The 21,623-nt window shown below is 47.7% G+C and overlaps 2 protein-coding genes across 2 annotated transcripts in view; one reads left to right on the forward strand and one right to left on the reverse strand.

The window, feature by feature from the left end:
* gas6 (growth arrest-specific 6) lies at positions 1 to 19,664 on the forward strand. The gene is made up of 15 exons (XM_035394072.1): positions 1 to 501; positions 848 to 1,008; positions 6,185 to 6,209; positions 6,399 to 6,461; positions 9,027 to 9,149; positions 10,529 to 10,648; positions 10,989 to 11,114; positions 11,879 to 12,000; positions 12,581 to 12,699; positions 12,962 to 13,151; positions 13,753 to 13,917; positions 15,224 to 15,392; positions 15,864 to 16,006; positions 17,982 to 18,189; positions 18,491 to 19,664. The coding sequence occupies exons 1-15, from the start codon at positions 423 to 425 to the stop codon at positions 18,640 to 18,642; spliced, it is 1,965 nt and encodes a 654-aa protein (XP_035249963.1). The 5' UTR covers positions 1 to 422; the 3' UTR covers positions 18,643 to 19,664.
* LOC118214258 (transmembrane protein 255B) overlaps positions 19,383 to 21,623 on the reverse strand; it is a 15,607-nt gene continuing 13,366 nt past the window's right edge. The window contains exon 9 of the mRNA XM_035394074.1: positions 19,383 to 21,146. Within this exon, the coding sequence (XP_035249965.1) occupies positions 20,961 to 21,146 (186 nt within the window). The 3' untranslated portion in view covers positions 19,383 to 20,960. The remainder of the gene's footprint in view (positions 21,147 to 21,623) is intronic.

Raw genomic sequence — 21,623 nt, forward strand, 5'->3', positions numbered from 1 at the left:
GTACAGTAGGGCGGTGCCACAAAGTACCGTCACACTGGATGCAATAGGCTATGTCACCTTACTTAACGTCATTTTTCCGAAGGGGAAAAATAATCCAGACTGGATGAATATGTCTGTGGCGTCTATGGGCTGAGTTCATTCTTCACCTGGCTGCAAACTCACCTCGCTTTGAAGCCCGCATTGTGCTGGGTAATCTCCTCGCACGCGAGAAAGATGAGGGGAAACTAGGAGGGGACGGTGCCGCAGTGTTTGTTGTGGGATGTAGCTGGTTAGCCTGTTAGTCTGAAAAAAGCGCTGGAGCTGAATGTAGCGGAATACACCCCCGCTGGGTAGTGAATGTTCTCACTGTCTCTACGACTACGATTTGGCTGCTACGTTCAGCTGAAAGAGGAAAACTTTCCTGATCTGGCGCAGGAATAAACATGCCGCTGCCCCAGCCTCGGTTTGTGTCGGGATCTTTGTTGCTGCTGCTCCTGCTCCTGGTCTCCTGCTCATCTCAGAGTATGTACAAGTTATTAAATGTTAGTTTTCTTGATTAGGTTTAGTTTCCTATGTGTTTAGAGCATCAATGGTGCTATACATTGTTAGCTCGATTGCTGGCTAATAGTTAGCTTGCTCAGTTAATAAATGAAGACGAGCGAGAAAGCTAATCATTGCAATGCACTGGTTCTCATTCACCCAAAATCACATTTTCCCGGAATGCAAAAAAAAAGTCTAGTTCGTTTTTCATCCCTGCATAAGTGAGGACGGTGAGTATGGAAATAAAGAACTGAAAAGAAACAGCGACCTCGCTAGTATAACGTTACTCCCACTCCTCTCAGATTGCTTTTGTGTGTTTATTTCGTAGTCTCGTTGTCTCGGAAAGAGGCTAATCGGTTCTTGAAGATACACAAGCGAGGCTATCAAGTTTTTGAAGAAACGAAACAAGGGCATTTGGAGCGAGAATGTGTTGAAGAGAGATGTTCAAAAGAGGAAGCTAGGGAAGTGTTTGAGAACGACCCCGAAACCGTGAGTACATCCTTGACATGACTACTGACCCTCCTGCTACAAGCTGGCTAATAATTATGTGCTGTATTAAATCTGTCCACTCTAATAAATCGGACGAGTGGCATCACACTCAACATAGCTTCTAGCTGCAGCCCTAATGATCAACATTGTCTCTTTGAGGCTTATGTGTGCGCTGTTACATCGGTCTTTTATTGGCATTGCCTGCTGTGATTCCCGCTCAGTGACCTTTTGCGCGAACTGATGTCTGTCATGGAGATTTAATGATCCCGCCCCGTCTCGTTCTTATGCCCTAGTAAATTCATTACACGGGAGCAACTGCATTAAGCGAGGCCATTGTTCTTGCATGTGCAGATAAAAGACATTTGTATACATTAAACAGCATGTTTCCGATAAGGAGCATGGCTGTTTCTAATTACAGAGCCACGGGACCACACATCTGCAGCTCTCGTTCTCGCACGATACGCGGGCCAGCTTGTGTTTTCGTAAAAAGGCTGTGCAGAATGATTGTGCAACTGATGTTGATTTGTGCGCCTTCCCTTAAACCTGAGCCTCTCTGCCTGAACTTCCTCTGCAGCTGTCCCGGAGGTCATTGGTGTAAAATCAAACTGCTGTGTGTGTGTGTGCGTGTGCATATGTGTGTGTGTGTCTGAGTAGGGGGGTGTGGGGGGGTGTCTGTTTGCGAGAGAGAGAAAGAGTCCGAGATAGTGACTGAGTACAGATTGAACAGTGGGAGTAGAGGTACTTCTGTGCTGACTATGAACAGTTTCTGCGGTGGACGCCGGACTCAAATAATTTCACCGATATTGAAGAATTAGAACTGACCATTAGAAGCACCTGGTGCGCATATATTCATATTTACAGTTCTGAGATAAATGTTCTGTGTCAGTGGGTGCATGTTGGTACGTATGGAATATTCCAAAGAGTTTTGCATGCAGGGGAATGCAGCATTTGTGTGTCAGTGTATGTGCTGTGGGTGCAAATGCAGTGTCTTAGTTTGTGTCATGTTTCAGTGCTGTTGGTGGAAAACGATGCGTTGGCTACTGCCCTGACTACGGTGATGCGCAGAATGGACAGGGTGACCTTAGCAGGTTCCGCTGCTCCGTGAAACTGTCATCTCATCCTCACGAGGCACGGAAGCTGGCGGGCCCAGAGATTCGCTGTGTCACCCAAACACCTGGCCGATCTCTCACTCACCCCCCCCCCCCCCCCTCACCCTTCTGCCCTTCACCCTTCCGAACCCGCGTTCCGGCGTCCACAGACCAAAGAGCCCGTGGGCTCTGTCATCGAAGCGCTTGCCTCGATGCTGCCGGGATTCGTGCTGGCTCAAATCCCCGCCGTAGAAGGCTGTGTCCAGCACGCCATGGCGACCCCCCGGGGAAGCTGTGACGCCTGATTATGCGAATGCCTGTCTTCCGTGCTCGTTTTGAGTGTGTGTTCGCTGCGGCCGCTTATGGTAAGAGGATGATTGGAGTGGAGCCGCCCGCGCCATGGCAGTGACTGAGGGGATTGGAATGTGCTTTTAATCACAGATAAATTCCACTCAGCTTCTGTTAAATCTGATGCCTGCGTGTAAACCCATGCGAATGTAAGGTCAGCCCCAGTGTCCTGCCGTGTGTGTGTGTGTGTGTGTTTGTGTGAGAGAGAGAGAGAGAGAGAGCCAGAGAAAGTGAGAGCTTTATGGGGTGAGGCAGGCCACTGCACACAGTGTGTGTGGTCAGGTTGTGGTCACATTTATTTGATGTGATGAGGAAGGTGAGGTTAGCCACTCCACACTCTCCTGCACTGCAGTGCATTGTGGGTCTCTTTTTGGCGGCTCTCTGTCTCAGTTTTCCGATTCAGATTCTTATCTCTGGAATACTGGGCCTGAGAGAAGTCAGGTTATCCAGGGGAAAAGGCCCTGGTCTGGCTGGCAAGCCGGAATCGCCTCTCGTTTTGTTGGAGTTTGATTCTGTTCGACACTCAGGAATTATTAATTGCATTAGCTCACATCTGACTGCAGGGCAGAGGAGTCTGCAGTCACTGCAGAAGAAGTTGCTCGTAGCTCGGCAACCAGCAGGCACTGCAGAGGAAAAGTTGCTCATAGATGAGCAACCAGCAGGCACTGCAGAGGGGAAAGTTGCTGCCACCGTGGAGACACTGCAGAGGAAGAGTTGCTGCAGCCTGCAGACACTGCAGAGGAAAAGTTGCTGCAGACACTGCAGAGGAAGAGTTGCTGCAGGCTGCAGACACTGCAGAGGAAGAGTTGCTGCAGCCTGCAGACACTGCAGAGGGAAGAGTTGCTACTAGATGACTAATCTGCTGACACTGCAGAGGGAAAGTTGTGTTTTCCCACATTCCAGTAAATTGCTGATGTCATGGATAAATTGACAGCTTAAAGGGAAGATTTTGGAAGATATACAGACAGGAATATTTCATAGGGAACTCTGTGTTGCAGCAGTCCAGTACCCATTGCAGGCTGCCTGGATCGTGGCTCAGCCTTGTCTTCAGTAGAGGGTCAGTAATGAGAATGGGCACATTAGGGAGGAGAGTAAATATTTGTGGTTCAGCACTCCCCTGTAATGCCCACAGTTCACTGTTCCTCTCTTATTGTACCTCTGGGGCCTTCATTGCCTCTCTTATTATAGAGGGTTTACTGTTCATAAGATGCATGACCAGGCCTTGACTTGTTGACATAAATGGTTGGCAAGGAGGAGTGCATGGCAGAAGATTAAAATGCCTGACAATTTTATTGCATCTATTTTTAGGTATGCGTCTATTTTTGGGTACACTATTCGTTCTGACTTAAAATTGGAGGGCATTTTAATCTTTTTGCCGTGCATGCCTACTTGGGTACCACTTATGTCAACCCCTGTGCATGACCCTTGATGTGTTAAACTCCTTTACTGGTCCAAGGGTACCCTAATACCCCCCCCCCCCCCCCTTGAGCCAGGGACACAGCATTATCCTTTTTCCCTGTTCATTTTAGGATATCTTCATCTATCAGATGTTAGCCCAACCTGTTCTCTGTCTCTGACTGTTTGCTATAGTTTATTTTATTTATCCTTTATCGATCCAGCAGAGAGCCCCACGGACATTGGCGTCTCTTCTTCAAAGCAGACGTAGTCAGCATGCACCAATATGGATACACAAGCACGCTTAAGACATTAATAAGTGACAGTGATGCAGTAAGACGGCGGTGTTAAAACAGATCCTTAAGCTTTCGGCTGCCATGCAGGGACGCAGCTACGCTCTTCAGTTACTGTTGCAGAAATGGGACAGAGCTTAGGGCATAACGTTTCCTACTGACGTTGTGCTACTCCTACGTATCTGCGGAAAGAACGAGGTGTATCTTCTGTGTGTGTAGAAGGCACACACTCTCATAACCCCCCGCCCCACAAGCATACACACACAATACACACACCCTTAGAACCACCCCTCCCCACACACACACACACCATATACACACACACACACCACACACATGCACACACACCCGAATACCCCCGCGCCCCACACACACACACCACACACGCACACACCATACACACCCTCACAACCCCCCCACCCCACCCCCGCTGCACACACACACACCCTCTGTCTCTCTCCCACACTGAGATTTGAGTCTGCTCTATGCTGATGGGTCAGCACTTTGATTTGTCATGTGCCTGGGGACAAAGGATAGACAGAACCTTGATCCATGTATAAATACTGCTGTACAAAACCAGGCAGTATTGATGCCTTTGATCTTTGTCTCTTGGCAACAGTCGAATCATGAGTCGAGCAACGGCTTCTCTCTATGGTTGGGAATTTATCATCTGTGCATTGTATGATAATGTGTTATAATGGGGCAGCAGGTATAATGGTTGGGGAATTGGGCTTGTTACTCAAAGGTTGTGGTTTCTGGTACTTAATGTGAATTGATTCAGTAAAATATCCAGTCACCCTGCTGAATGGCAAAATGTAAGGTCATGTATTATGAAGACTGAGCTCCTATTGGCTCAGGCAGTCTCCCACTGTCCTACTGGTACCTTGCTTTTCATTGTAAACAGGCCGCTCTCCCATTGTGACGTTTCTTTGTCTGACTCGATGGTGGGAGGACATTGTGGGAATTTATTGTGGCTGTTTTATTGGAGAGGTCACGACTGGGGCACATAGGGCAGCCCTCCAGCTGGCATCAGCCAGCAGGACTCAACGCACCGAAAAGCCTCGGCCCAGCGCTGTCCTTCAGTACTAGCCAAGCTCCCTGCAGAGCTAGCAGCAGTAGAACACAGCCTTTAAATCCTATTGAATAGTAGGTTTTTTGGAATGTTTTTTTATTATTATTATTATTTTTTTTTTTAGAATTCCAAGTCAGTGTTCTAGAACTCCTTTGCTTTCAGTTACCAGTAGTGATTGTGACATCAGCATTAGAATGTGTGAACATTCTAATCGCGTATTTGTGATGTCACGCCTTTAGGGGTTAAAGTGAGCGTGCTTTGAAAGCAGCACTTTTAAAGCGAGCGGACTCGCTGTGGATTCACTCCCAGGCAGAGCCTTTCGCTGAGCGTGTGAGAGGGTTTTGTGGAAAAACTGAGGAGAGGAAAAGGCTCCTTGTTTGCCGAACCGTTCTGGTTGGCGGTGCTTGTTCCACTCCTCACAGCCTTTCTAAGACATCCTCATTATTTCTGCTCCCATTCTAACGTTCGCTTATTCATGTCGCTTCCAGAAAACCCTAATTAATTTGACTTCAATTCTCTTGCTCACCCTGGTTAAATTTACTTACCCTTTAGCAAACCTTCACTCAATTGACCTCAGACACACTCATTAAATGCATTTCCCTTCTCTGACCCTCATCTAGTACCTCCTTTCCCACAAGCCCTTGATCGCTATGGCAATTACAAGCATTTGCAATTCCTGTCAGTTTCTCCGTGCATAAACCCTTTTTCCATAATGCTCAGTTTTACTTATGCCTGTAGTTCTCTTCTCCTATTGATGCACAAACAGACTGCAGTATCCCCGGTACATTAACCAATGGTAGCAAAGACTGGCACTCACTGCAGTGCAGTGTTTTATGAATGAGTAATATGTTTTTTGGTATTAGAGTGACTCACTACCACTGATGTCAGCATTGTGCAAATGAGGGTCACACTACCATAGATGTCAGTCAGTGCCATGGATTTTAACCGTTTTCTTCATTCTTTTCTTTTCTTCCCTGCAGGAATACTTTTATCCTAAGTATTTAGGTGAGTATGCATTTGCGCTTTTTATCTTGACACATTCTACAGTGAACACAGTATATCCGCAGTTTACGTGTGTTCAGTGAGTCTCAGAGAGCTTCAGGGGAGCCTCAGCTGGTGCGGCGTTGGGGGGTTTAAGGCTGTGATTGGTTGACAGGGGGTTTCCCCGCCCTCTTATTCTCTTCCTGGTGCCAGCATGCGTGGCGCAGTTTGGAGACTCCGAGAAGAAGAGACAAGACCTGATCACATGCGTTCACAGTGAGTGTCTTCCCTCCCTCCCTCTCTCTCTCTCTACTCTTGTCCCATTTTCAGTCCCTCTCGCCCCTCCCCTTCTCCTCCCTGTCTTTCTTTCACTTCCTGGTCCCCTCCATCTCTTCCTGTGCTGTTTCCTCTGCAGTGAGTTGGCTCGTGGGTTTATTAATAGCGGTGTAGGGAGAGCGCTGTTCCCCACTGACCAGCACTGCAGTGCACCTCCCCTCTCTGCAGAGAAGCACAGGATCGTACTCTGTGACTTCAGAACTGAACACAGACAAGCTTGACCCCTGTTAGCCTGCCACTTGCTACTGCTATCTAGCCCTTGTTTTTTAATGGGTGTTAAGAGTTGTGCATCTTATATACAGTATATCAGCCTTTCCTTTTTATTTAAATGCCAAGTTTGCTTTATGATAATTCAACCTGTCACTCATATTAACTATCAGTGACATGCACAAAAGAAAATGTGAAGAAAGGCTCATTTGGATGTGCAGACTTTAAGGTACAGCGCTAGCTACTTATTCATAGAATGTGGACACTAAATATGGAAGGGGCCTATGTTTTTCCTCAGTAGCTTTAGCATTGGCGTGTCTCCCAAGCAAAGTCTCACATGCAGGAACTTATGCCTGGTAGCCGTAACTGGGGCGCCGCGTTGACAGAATTGCGTGGCCCCCAGGATTTGGGAGCGGACCTGCGGATTGGTGGAGGAGACCGGAGACTGATGGGAGATCGGTTGGGGCCAGTTTTACTGACGGTTCCCGGCACTGCTGAGCAGAAACAGAGCAGTGGAAAACAGAGCGAAGGCCTCTGTGGACCAGTTAGCCTGGACCTGGCATGGCGGAGAAGTACAGGGTGTGAGAGGTCCTGAGAAAGAGGGGGGGGAGAGAGAGAGACGGGGGGGGGGGGGGAAAGAGACAGAAAGAGCGAGCGAGAGAGGAAGAAAGAGAGAGAGCAAGAACAGGAGTTGGGTGAGAAATGGAGCATCTACAGTATGTCTCGGTTCCTTGTGTTAAAATGCCCCCTGCCTTGGATAAACTCCAGGAGTCAGCTTTTTCTGTTTGGCGGGGGTGGGGAGGGGGGAAGGGGAGGGCGGGGGGGACGGATGTACTGGCATTGGAGGCCTCTCGTCCCTGTCTAAAACACGCCTCTTCCTGCTCACGCCAAGCCACGAGCCGTTCATGTGCCAGCTCTAATGTGATCACACACCCGGCCTCTCTGTTTGTACGGTCGTGCGCTGAATTCACACACTTTCCTGTAAAGCGCGTGACTCACGTAACCGAAAGGAGGCCCAACCTGATCCAAACCCCAGCGAGACAGGGGGCCGTACGTGGGAGCAGCTCGGGCTGCAGAACATTCCGGATTCCAGACAAGCCGCTGCATGAGCCCGTCTACCTGATCACTATCGAGGGACTCTCAAATAGCCCCCTGCCCCCCCCCCCCTCCCCCCACCATTCTTATTAATGTGTCACTTTATCCTCTGCTTCTCCCCGTTTGCTCTCTCTCTCTTTCCTTCCCCCATGCTCCCCCTCTCCCCCTTCCCTCCCCTGTCTCTGGTTCCAAAGAGCTTCTCCCCAGCATGTCCAGGCTTGCCCAGTTAGGAAACACTAAAAATGTAACAGTGTGTGCAGAACAGTCGCTGCGCACGGTCAAACCGGAGGTTTGTGTAGAGCGGTGCAGTGAGTGAAAAGCACCTCGCGTGTCAATATCACACAGACGGGAGAGTGTGAAAGACCACCGTGAGCGCTGCCAGACCACCGAGACTGTTACGTGTGAAGGACCACCGTGACTGCAATGACTGAGACCGTTAAATAGACAGCCCACCCTCGGCATTGTACAGAGAACGCTGACTGTGACGGGTAACCCTCAGCACCACACAGAGACCTTTCACTGTGAAAGACTACCTCAGCACCACACAGAGACCTTTCACTGTGAAAGACTACCTCAGGTTCACACAGAGACCTTTCACTGTGAAAGACTACCTCAGGTTCACACAGAGACCTTTCACTGTGAAAGACTATTTCAGCTTCATAGAGACCTTTCACTGTGAAAGATGACTTCAGCTTCATACAGAGACCTCTCGCTGTGAAAGAGTACCTCAGCTTCATAGAGACCTTTAACTGTGAAGCATAGCTTCAGCAGACATCGCTGTCTGTGAAGGACACGGAGTTACCGAATGTAGGGCTCTACAGTGTTCCCATTTTGTGAGCATTTGCTCCTGAAAATTGATGTCTGCTAACAGTGAAAATGATTTAGGAGCACATCTGCTAATTGGTATGCATTGGTGTGCTCCTAAATTTGTCAACCTAGGAACACCTTGGAAAGAAATGTTAGCGTAGCGCACTGGAATGATTGTGCCACATGATGAGAAAAAGACTGCAATCAAAGTGTTGAGCACGTGCATAAAGAAATCAAAATCAGATGTGTGGCTTTTTGAGTGAAATATGTCGTGACTTACATTTAAATGAATTATGTATAAAGTAGGAAGCTTGTGATAAGGGGAGGAATGGAAGGACAGTTCGTTCTGTAGGAATGGGGGTGCGTCGCCCTAACCCCTCTGTTCCTCTGTCCCAGACATCCCGGACCAGTGCTCCCCTTCGCCCTGCAACCCCAGGGGCATGGTGCGCTGCGAGGACAAAAAGGGCGACTTCCTGTGCCACTGTTTCACGGGCTGGAGCGGCGTCAAGTGTGAGAAAGGTACGGTCACGCCCTTAACCGCCAGACAAACCAGTCACAGTGCTCTTTAATACTGTCACACCTTAAACCGCCAGAGGTACCAGTCACAGTGCTCACCTGAGCAATACTGTCACACGTTTAACCCCTAGAGGTACCAGTCACAGTGCTCACCTGAGTAATATTGAGTAATATTGTCGCACCTGTCTGGAGAAGGCCGCTTCAGGCGTAGCTTGTGCCGCGGGGAGACGCAGACATTCCACCAGGTCGGATCGCTCCCCGCCCACGCCCTCCCTGCTGCAGCGGACACAGGTGTGGTCCGGATTGGAGATCTGAAACTGAAACAGTGCTTTACCTGGCTGAGCCACCCAGCGCCCCAGCCCGTGACTGGCTCGATGCACTACAGGCCACATTCCTGCCAGAAAGACATGTCATAGCAAACATAACTCAAATTGTACAACATCCTTGCCATCCGGTAAGCTGTTAGCAGACTGGGAAAAGGTCAGCCGGAGTTCTTGAACCTTTATATCCCAAGACAGTCTCAGACGATCTAAAGATATTTGACAGTGTGATGTGAAAGTTATTGTAAGGGAGGGGGACAGAGAAGAAGTGAAATATTTTTTCCACGCACGGCGTGATTATTGCGGAGTCGGCTCTCGGGTGACCTTGCCGTGTCGTCACCGAACGCCGCCGCTTGACGTCACCGTGACTGCACAAAACGCGGGACGTTGCGTGCGTCTGTAAAGCAGAGGAGCTCGTGAGGATGACTGAGCTCTGCGGTGACTCAGGCTGTGCCGACCGAGCATGCTCAGTGATGAGACAGCTCTGCAGTGTGTGTGAGTTTTCTGCATTTACGGTGGGGCTGGGTCTGAATCCAGCCAGCGTTTCCACGGTGACTCAGCCTATAGCATTATCAAAGTCACCCTATGTGAGTGTGTCAAAGACAGCACAGATTTCTGCTCTGCTAAACCATGGAAAACAAGACAGTAATTCATCATAATTCAATCCCATAATGACAAATTTTGTTTAAATCTATAAAAAATAATTTTATCAAATTCGATCGTATAGACATTTCTATTATCCCACAGAATGCATGCTATGACAGTCAAGGGTAATATTTTAAGACAGATGCTTATCTCCTCTGCCCATAAATAAATGCCCTAATTTTCAGTATTTTTAAGGAACAGTGTCAATATTGTTTCATCGCACAGCATGGCCTCTTTCTGAAGGTTTTATAAATGGCTGTACTGATTAATGCTCCAACCAAAACAAACTTAGATAGCACACCCATATTTGCTTGCTCCTGTCAGCCCGGGTTTCACAGCTCAACAGTGTCACTCACATGAGCCCGAGCTGGATTGGTTTGTTACGTCACGACTCGTGTGCGGTTCTCTGATTGGCAGATATAAACGAGTGCGACAAGAACAATGGCGGCTGCGAGCATGAGTGCAACAACACGGTGGGCAGCTACCGCTGTTTCTGTCGGCCTGGATACGAGCTCTTTCACCGCCACGCGTGTACAGGTAAGACTCACACGTCACCTTCCCCGCTGCCCAAACCCCTCTCATACACAGATCAGTCTATAAAAGCCCATGTATGCTCAAGCCAAGGTGCTTCTTTTAGATACACAGATGTAGTGGAAGGCCTGGCTTACATTGCATTATTTACTTAGCTGACACTTTGACCTGGAGCAAGTTACACAGCATGTTTTTAAATGTTCATTCTTACAGCTCAGGAATGAATGCCCTGCTAGGGTAAATGTCTGGATTTTTGAAGGGGTGCATGGTTGGGATGCTTGGGATAGTGTCATTACTGGAGGGCCCCGGATGGTGCTGGGATTTAGGACTTGTGTGTGTGTTCCAGATGTTGACGAGTGTGTGGCAGTCCCGGGAGTGTGTGGAACGGCGCGGTGCGTGAACCTCGTGGGCTCCTACCAATGTGTGTGCGACGAGGGCTACGTGTACGACAACGTGTCCAAGTCCTGTTTGGGTAAGCCCACACACACTCACACGCACACATGCACACACACACACATACACGCACACACACATACACACACACACACACACACACACACACACACACACACACACACACACACACACTCATACACACACACACACGCACACATACATGCACACACATACACACACACAAACACACACACACGTGCACACACATACACACATACGCCCACACACACATACACACATGCTCATACACACACATACGCACACACACACACAAGCACACACACACAAACACACACACACATGCACACACACACATACACGCACACACACATACACACACACACACACACACACACACACACACACACACAAAAAGGCGCGCACACGCACACACAGAGTCAGATTTCTAAAGTGCATCGTCCTGCAAAAGGATAGTGCATCAGAGGACTCAGCCGTCCAAATATTTTATTTGTGTAACAAGTTAGTGCCTGCGTGTTTTTCTGGAGCAGGCAGGAATGCTGGAGCCCAATGGGGATTTTCTCACTCGGAGGAATTCACAGTTCCACAGCTGTACCTCCAGCCCGCGCGGCTAATCCTCTGGTGCTACAGACCGGGCAGGCGTTTCACATAGATCATCGCTGCGTATGAACCCAGCGTCCACCCCGACCGTTAGCCTCCCTCAGCTTGGCCCTTCAGGCACTTTGTGTTGATGTGCTCTGTGATTGGTCCCCCTGAAGGCTGAAAATGGCTGTTTTTTTTTTTTTAACCCCGTCCCTGCAGATGTGGACGAGTGTGAGTCGCAGGTGTGTGCTGAGGAGTGTGTGAACACACCTGGAAGCTTCCGCTGCTTCTGTGACGGGAGGAGGGGCATGAAGCTGGCGCCCGACTACAGGAGCTGTGAGGTAACGGGACACCCCAAAACCCAAACACAAACCATGCTGTACCCCAAAACCCAAACCTCAGACCATTCTGTACCCCAAAACCCAAACACAAACCATGCTGTACCCCAAAACCCAAACCTCAGACCATTCTGTACACCAAAACCCAAACCTCAGACCATTCTGTACCCCAAAACCCAAACACAAACCATGCTGTACCCCAAAACCCAAACCATTTTGTACCCCACAGCCCAAAACCCAAACACAAACCATTCTGTACCCCAAAACCCAAACTCCAAACCATGCTGTACCCCAAACCCTAACCCAATCTGTATCCCAGAGCCCAAACCCCAAACCATGCTACACCTTGCTGTGCCCAGAGCCCCAATCTCCATTTTACTCACAGGATTTAAATATGCTGCAAACTCACTGTCCCCTAAACATGCTACAATGCGTCCTGCATGTACAGTACTGCACGCTCAAAGATCACGGCACACCCTTTTATTGAACTGAGCCGTTAAAGTGGGTAGCAAACCCCACCTGTGTGGGCGGGGCCACTCTGACTCTCTTTCCCCTGTCTCTGTCTCTGTCTCTGACCCCACAGCCCATAGAGCCCAGCCAGGCTCTGAACGTGAAGAGGAACTCGCACTCGCTCTACCTGGGCCGCATGTTCAGCGGCGTCCCCGTCGTCCGCCTGCGCTTCCGCAGGAAAGTCCAAACCGGGTGAGGGGGCGGTCCCCACGACTGGGCCATCGTCCGAAATTGTAGTGATAAAAAATTATTAAGAAAAAGAGTAAAAGAATAATTTCCCTCGGGGTTTTCTTCTAGCATGTTTTAGCGCTTTCTTTTAGCATATCGTTTAGAATTGAGCCAATGGCTGCAGCTCTGCAGATGCAAGCATTAATGAGAGACTCGTTTCTTTTCTGAAGCGAGGCATTCCTGACTGTGCCTGGCGTCCCCTCCATGACTCTGTCCTCTCCCTCAGCTTCACTGCGGAGTTTGACCTCAGGACCTTTGACCCGGAAGGGGTCATCTTTTTTGCCGGGGGCCACCTGAACAGCTCTTGGATCGTGCTGGCAATGCATCATGGGAAGCTGGAGCTGCAGCTGAAGTACGGGCCGGTGAGCCGGGTGACCAGCAGTGGACCAGAGGTCAACGACGGCCAGTGGCACCGGGTGAGAGGCCTGACCAGCGGCTTGCTGTGGTCATCAAAGGGGTTATCCCAACAGCAGCAAAGTAACACCAGTCTCAAACGTCATGCTATCAGAGCACCCTGAACAAAGGACCTGCCACAGAATACAACAGAAAAATCCCTTTACGTTGCAGATATAGCAATTAAGGAAGAACACTGATATTTTGTGAAAATAGAAGTGTTGCTGTACAATCTGATTGGAAGTACTGAGATTTGTTCCAGCTGCACTGATCAGGAGCTGTGGTTTGAGATACCGATGGGTCTCTTTACTAGTCCAGTCTATAGCACCATTATTTACTAGGTATTTTTACATAATGCTGTCTTATGCAAGATCTTGTGTGAATTTCAAATGGGGCTGTTATGGCAGTAATTTTGCAGAATTATAGTTGCCAATAGTTACGTCTACTCGCACAAAGAAAGCAATTTTTTCTTGTAATATTTTTTTACTTCTGCACCAATTCCATTGTCACTATTTAAATAATGTATTTTTATTTTGGTTTTCTGAAAACTTGACTTAGTAAACAACGTTCATTTTAGTCACACTACTTCGGTGCAGCTTTTTAATGTTTCTGATTTTCTTTCAGATCTCTGTGGAGGAGCAGGGGCGGAGCCTCGTCATTAAGATTGACAGGGAGGCGGTGATGAAGATCGCGGTGAACGGAGACCTGTTCACGCTGAAGAGGGGCATGCACGAGCTCAACCTGACCGTCGGAGGGGTCCCCTTCAGAGATGGGGGGCTGCTCAGCAAGGTGAGGGTCACTGCTGTCACAGCATTACTTGGGAACGCTCTGTGCTTAAATTGCACCATTCATCTCACGATCTCAAAACGCTTTACGGCGAAGGGGAGACTCTCCTCAGCCACCACCAACACGTGTCTCCATGTTGTGCCAGAACAGTCACCTCACTGCAGCTTCAGAGGTGGAGAGGGAGAGAACTGCTTAGCCAGTACTACCGGGGAATAATTAGATGGCCTTAATTGAGTGAGTGAAAATTAGAATTTTTCCAGGACTCCAGGGAAGCACTACTTTGTTTGAAAAATTTCCATGGGAACTTCAACGACTATAGGGAGTCAGTGTAACCTCTCATCCAGCGGACAGCATCTCCTACAGACCCAAGGTGTGCTGAGGTATTGGTTCTTTCTGTTCGGTCCAGAGAGAACACTGCCCCCTGCTGGTTCACTGACAGCACAAGTCTGTTTTTTTTCCCAGGAAGTTTCTAATCCAGGTGCTAAACAAGTCCAACCTGAAGCTCTGCTTCAGTCATCTCCCACAACACAGGCACAGGGTAGCATGGCTGCTGGCTAGTAACTGCTCTTATATTAATATCTCTATTAGTAGTGACTTTAAAGTCGCAGAACCTGCAGTAATGATTCCAGCTGAATAATGACAGAGTCTGGAGTCGATGCTTACATTGGGAGATTAAGCAGTTTTTTCCAGAGGAAAGAGTTGCAGGAAGTCATTATTCTGCTTTGGTGGTGAGGTTCAACCTCCTTCCTGACCGCTGCTCACACAAACATATCATCTCACACATACACAGGCACACACGTGTGAATATTCTCTCACGTTTTATACATTAACACATATGCACACATTCTCTCAAATACACATTCTCATTCCCACACACAAACACATTCTGTATTGCATTCAGTGAGTGATTCATTATTCCTGTGCTCTGTGAGGGTGCTGGATCATTATTCAAGTGTTCTGTGAGGGAGCTGGGTCAATATTCCTGTGCTCTGTGAGCTGTGTCATTATTCTTATGCTCTGTAAGTGAGCGGGGTCATTGTTCCTGTGCTCTGTGAGGGAGCTGGGTCAGTATTCCTGTGCTCTGTGAGGGTGCTGGGTCATTATTCCTGTGTTCACTGAGGGAGCTGGGTCATTATTAGTGTCTTAGCCTGAGTAGTGTTAGTCACGGTCCTTGTGATCTTTGAGGTTGTTTTTCTGTTCTGAATGAACAATGTTATTTTTCCTGTTCTTTGTGTGAGATGAGTCATTCAGCAAACTGGGTCATTGGATTACTGTGGCTGTGTCCTCCCCCCCTCTCCCCCCCCCCCAGCTGAACCCTCGTCTGGACGGCTGTTTACGGGAATGGCGCTGGCTGACCGGAGAGGACACCTCCATTCAGGAGACCATCCGATCCAACGAGAAGATGCAGTGCTTCTCCGTGGAGGACCGCGGCTCCTTCTACCCTGGCAGCGGATTCGCCCTCTTCAACCTCAGCCACAGTGCGTGTACCGCTGCGTGCATGTGCGTGCGTGTGTGTGTGAGTGTGTGTGTGTGTGTGTGTGCGTGTGCATGTGTGCGTGTGCATGTGGTGTGTGAGTGCGTGCGTGTGCGTGCGTGTGTGTGTGTGTATGTGCGTGTGCATGTGTGAGTGTGCATGCGGTGTGTGAGTGTGTGTGCGTGTGCATGTGGTGTGTGGGTGTGCGCATGTGTGTGTGCGTGTGTGTGGGTGTGTGTGCGTGCGTGTGTGTATGTGTGTGCGTGTGAGTGTGTGTGTGTGCATGTGGTGTGTGGGCGTGCGCACGCATGTGTGTACATGTGCGTGTGCATGTGTGTGTGTATTTGTGCATGCATGCATGTATGTGTTTGTTTGCATGTGTGTGCTTGTATAGGAATGTGTCTGTCTCTGCAGGTGAGTCTCAGGTGCTGTGTGTGGTGTATACGTGTGTTCAGGCATGTGTCTGTCTCTGCAGGTGAATCTCAGGTGTTCAGTCTGCAGTTGAGCCTGCGTCCTGCCTCCTGTACTGGGGTCCTGTTTGCACTAATCCGTCAGGACAGCGTCCCTCTGTCCGTCTCCCTGTCCCAATACCATCCAAGGAAGAAACTGCAGCAGGAGGTGAGATTTCGGACATTGTGTGTGTGTGTTTGTGTGTGTAGGTGTACATGTGCATGTGAGTGTATGCGTGTATGCATGTTTTTTTTTACAATATAAGATATTTGCCAAATACAGTACAAATTGATACATTCCCTTATTATAAATCATGCATGTGGCCACGTTTAGTTTAATGGATGCTTTTTTTGTTTGTTCAGACGTATCTATCGAAGTGCAAGCATAAATAAATGTCTGTAAATACCAAACGCGCATATCTGTAATTATGACAAGCATCACAAGTCTAAGAGGATGTGTGAAATGTTTGTGCCTAGTTTGAGATTACCGTTCACAGCAACTTACACAATAAAAGCTTGCCATGCCACTTCTCATAGTAAATACAAATGTGCCAATCTGTTTAAGTGCCTTTATACAACTTCAGCAAGGTTTTGAGCATAAACTTGACATGGGTGCGTCACATTTAAGCGTGATTGATTCCCCTAGCCTCAAAAAAGCAGCCCTTTTTAAAACCACTACAGTACAACTGTTTTGAGTACAGGGGTTTTTGGAAATTTTCCTTTGAAAGTGAAGTGGGATTACACCAATTTCAATTTGAATAATTTAATCATGTTACTCTTGCATAGTTTTGTAGCTATACATAGTTTTATAAATTAACTGATCGTCAAAGTAGAATTAGAATATTGTTTGTGTTTCCAAAAGACACAAGTTGCAGCGTGATAAACTGTCTGTACTTGACATCTGCTCGCAAAAATAAATGCAACTTCTCTTGCTTTCTCTAAAAATGAAAAAAATGACAAACTGAAAGATAACTTGAAAGAATGCAGCCTGTGTGCGTCAAAACGGAAACCGTAAGCTTGTTACCAAGGAACGCGCTGAAAGGATACACAGGCTGAACTGCTAGTTCAGGGCCAGCCAGAAAGGGTTCTTGTGATGTCACAAGAGAAAGCATCAGTGAGGTAACATTCAAAGGGAAGCAGAAGTCTCTGAACATACCGATTCTAGCACGAGAGATTGCCATTTTGTTTTTATTACGTTGCTGCTTCTGAAAATTGCTCCCATGTTTTCTTTTAATCGATGGAAAGCGTGACTGAACGCTGATAATGACAGTGATTATGAATGTAATGACTCAGTAAGTGAAGTGGGTACATAAACCATTTCCTCCCCAAATTGTAGAGGAAATATTTGAATTGACTCTCAACTACAGTACAAGTGACAACTTGATTTACGCATTACACCATGTCTGTCGGAGATGGAACCATTTTGACTGTACCAGGGTAAATTTCACGAGTTCCACAAACTGAACTTCAGCAAGACTGCAGCAATGTGTCACTATTCGCCATTTTAGCTAGAGTCTCACAGGGTTTCTACATTCACTCTTTTCTCTCAAAACGTGTAATGTGCAGTGCTGCTTATTCAGCACCTGGAGAAACTGTCAGACTGTTTCAGTCAATGAACCCATTGATAGATGCTCACACCTTGGACCGTGAATAACCGTTAAAAGCGGTTTTTAGAAGGGCATGTTTATATACAGGGGGTAGTTGAATGAATGAATGAATGAATGCATGTATTTAACAATTTAAAAATGAGATTTCATAAGACTGCATAGCAGACATCACCTTGTTCAAGTAAATCTTTCTCTTACTGACATTCAAGGACCATTTTAATTATTTTAATCCTCTAGAACTTGTTCCATATCAAATGCTCTAGTACACAGGTTAAACTTGTTAACAGTGGGACCCAAATTAGAAATACTTATTATATCTGGGCCCCCATAAGAAATGTAGTAGCTTTTCAGTTAAAGAAGCACCGCTCTAGTACGCAGGTCCCTGTGTGTGCTTGTACACTCCTTTCTGTCATGTCATAGCGATGCGTGTTATAGTGCGTGTGCCTGTGTGCATTTGCGTGCGACTCTGTTTGATTGCCATTCTGACGCATGTTCCGATGTGTGCGTGCGCTGTCGTACCTCTCTGCCGTCCTGCAGTACGTCCTGGTCTCGGCGGGCAGCGAGGTGGTGGCCAGCTTCCCCGCCTACCTGTGCGACTCGGAGACGCACCTGGTGAACGTGACCATCGCCGGTAACCTGACCCTGCTGGAGGTGGACGGGCAGGCGGGGCAGACGGAGCAGGGGGAGGGGCCTGCTGTCCCGGACCTGTCCTCTCCCACCAGCATCTTCCTCGGAGGTCTCCCAGGTGAGTGAGTGAGGGCAGCGCCCGGCTCGTCCCTCAGGGTCTAGAGCCCAAACCTGCTGCCGCTGCGGGTGGAGGGAGGTTCTGAACACGAGAACTGACACGAGGTCAGTCATGGCTTCCTTCACGCGCTGCTGTCCTGAGCTGATCTTGGAACCGCTATTCAGAGCAGAGCACGAGGGGAATGCTGTGGCTAGCTGTGTGGCTGTGGTTAGCATGTCAGCACGGATACGACATACGCTGCCCGGAAGTGTATTTTGGTTGACCTTTGACAAACCGTCTTCCCCCTCCCCCCTCCCTCCAGATGTGCCTGTGGTGTCCACCCCAGTCTCTGCCTTCTACGTGGGCTGTATGGAGGCCACCCTCAACGGCCGGGCGCTGGACTTAGACGAGGCGCTCCACAAGCACAGCGACATCCGGTCGCAATCCTGCCCTCTGGTGGGCCCGGCCCTGTAACTGCCACTGCCCTCGAAAAAAAAAAACCGTCTCCCCTGACGAAACCCACACACCCCCAAAACTCTGCTGTTCTCCTCCAAACACTGTCTTCTGATAGATTCCCCAACCACTGTCCTCTACAAACGGTGACCGGTTAAGCCCCCCCCCTCAGACTCCTGTGGCCCGCCCCCCCCTCCTTCACTGCCTTCGGCTATGCAGGTGATGTCATCAGGTACAGCAGGACCACGCTTCACACTGAGGTGCAGGGGTGTATGTATTTATATTAGAGACATAGAGCCTATGCTGTTTCACACAGGCTACTGAGGGGAGTGTGCTGTAATATACTGTATATGTAAATACTTGAGTACACAATGCTTTTTAGCAAAACTTACCTTTTGAATTATCCTGGCCACTTCTCCTGGCATTAAACCTTTTTTTAAAGTACAGTATTCAACACTAAGACAACAGTATTCCAAAAATATATTATTTTTGTTTTTACCCCTGTTTGTTTGTTACTAGTATTTGAGTTTATAGATATAATGTTGAAGATCATGGTTTATCTTGTGTAAAACTGTCCTTTCAGAATGTTTGAATTGCTGTTTTTTTTTTTACTTTCGTTTTGTATATTTTAACCTTCATTTTATATTTTGTCTTGGTCAGTCTCCCAGTGCACTGTTTGCTGGGTGATGTGGTTTTTTTAAATATAATGGTTAAGTGGAACCCTGCTTGAAATGAAATAAAGGTGGTGGTTGAGATAGGGACAAGTGGAACTCTAGTTTAATAGCCGCTCATCAGATGATAGTACAGTGGAACCCCAGAGTTAAAGACCTCCAGAAGAGAGGTTCTTCATTCATTCAAGTTCTCATAACACCATAACTCAAATGCAATAAGTTGCTAGTGATTTCATTATAAATGGTATAACACAATGTATAACACACCTGTTGAAAAATACTGGAAAACAAGCGCTGTAAAATGTTTTGTGATTGAAAACTTTTTTCTTTTTTTTTCCATTTTGAAGCAAATTAAAAACCACATGTCATTTATTTATTTTTTTGCCCATTAATAATTAGGCACTGCATGGTCCATAGGAGGTGTTTGTTTCATTTGAGTTCTTCTGCAGAGCCTGATGGTAGGAGTAATCACCAGGACCTGTACACCACCAGGGGGCGCCTATGAGTGCACACTAAAAGCAGAACACAAGGGGGGGGAGGGGGGGGGACTGAGCACATATGAGAGCCAAATACCGGCGCTGCACTTAAGCACTCCACACAAGCACACTATTACCAAAAACTCAGAACACAAGAGTCCCAAGTGATTGCAAACACAGGATTCACTCAAAATCCATTTCTAACCAGTTGCAAGGTTCCTTATTTTTTACATTCAGATGATATGCAGATGCTTCTGTAGTTCAAGATGATGTTTAAGACACATTTCACTCTAAAGTTCTAAATTTTTACAGACTAAAGCACTGCCTAATCTTAAATGATATTTTTAAGTTTCACCTTTGTCAGTTTAATAGTCTTACCCACACACAAGTCTGGCATCGACTGAAGGACATGGAACTGTGGTATGAGAGACTGAAGCTCACAGGACACTTAAAAACCTGAAGAGGCAGCTTCTTTCTCCCAAACTGAGCTCAGGTTTCAGAGTAGAGCAAGTTGGCCACGTTCCTGAATAAACTTGAGAAATAACTGTGAAAAGTGGGATTACGAAAGATTTGTCCTCCAAGGGCTTTGCCTACAACATTGTGTGTCTGTGGCTTCAGTGACGAGCGGTTGTAACCAATCATGCTTTATATTCACAAAATATTTTTTCTGTGATGCATCTATAAAGTACACTGTGGCAGCCCCATGGCATAGATGGCGAAACGAACATTAAACTGATGACTGACTGTTGAATTGGTCGATGGCCAATGTTGGCCCTGCCGCCTGTTGGCAAGGTAAATGTATGGAAATGTTATATGTAACTGAAATGGCTGAAGTGTAACCAACAGGTCAAGTCAGGGGCAAGGCATGCTTTTAACCCTTTAAGGTATACGGGGTCACATAGTCTAATATGTGATTAGAACATCCTTAACTGACCAATCTAATGCTGATGTAACAAATCACTACTGGTGATTGAAAGCGATAGTGAAACGCGGACTTAGAATTTTGAAAAACCCTACTCTTCAAAGGGTTAAATAAGGTGAATGCCCTGTATCGATGTTACCAAGGTGATTTGGTTTCTTCAGGAGGGAACCGGCCACACCAACTGCTCGTGCGTGGTTCCACTCCACGAGACCACAGGGGTGGGGGGAGGGGGGGGCACGTCACTGGAGAGGGATCAAAGATTCTGATCACTCAGCAAGCGTAGGGCGGGGGCTTCTCACAGGGGCCGTAAGACATCCCATAAAGCACGGGTGCGTTTGGGGTCAGCATGTAGCTGGATGAGGCCTGCGAGGGGGCCTGGCTCTCTTCGGATGGGGACGCTGGTGCCTCAGGGGCGGGCGGTGCTGCCGGAGGCGGGGGCTGGTAGTTGCCATGGTGCTGGGGGAAAGAGGCAGAATTAGGCTCAGAATTAGACAGTGTCTTTATGCTATAACTCTTGAAGAAAGGCTGAGAGCAGAAACAACATCTGTGAGATGCTGGCAATAATAAATGTGTCTGGTACCAGCGGCTGTTTTATTAGGCTGCACATTCCTGCAGTGTGTGTCCCATTAACCCAAAACTTGAGGGATGTCAAACATCTTCACTGCAAATGTTTACCCGTGCGGCAGACACCTGGAGAGGCAGGTGCCCTTTATATGGAGACAGGATGGTATGGGGGTTAACTCTTTAAGGTGCAAGACCACATATATGTGACTAGAATGTTCATAAAGTGAACATTCCGACACTGATGTCACAATCACTGCTGGTAATTGAAAGCGATGTTCTAGAACACTGACTTGAAATTAAAAAAAAAAAAACATTCTAAAAAAACCTGGTCTTTAAAAGGCTGAGTAAACAGGTGGAGCGGGAAGGATG

The sequence above is a fragment of the Anguilla anguilla genome, chromosome 15 (genome assembly GCF_013347855.1).
Source record: "Anguilla anguilla isolate fAngAng1 chromosome 15, fAngAng1.pri, whole genome shotgun sequence".
Taxonomy (NCBI): Eukaryota; Metazoa; Chordata; class Actinopteri; order Anguilliformes; family Anguillidae; genus Anguilla; species Anguilla anguilla.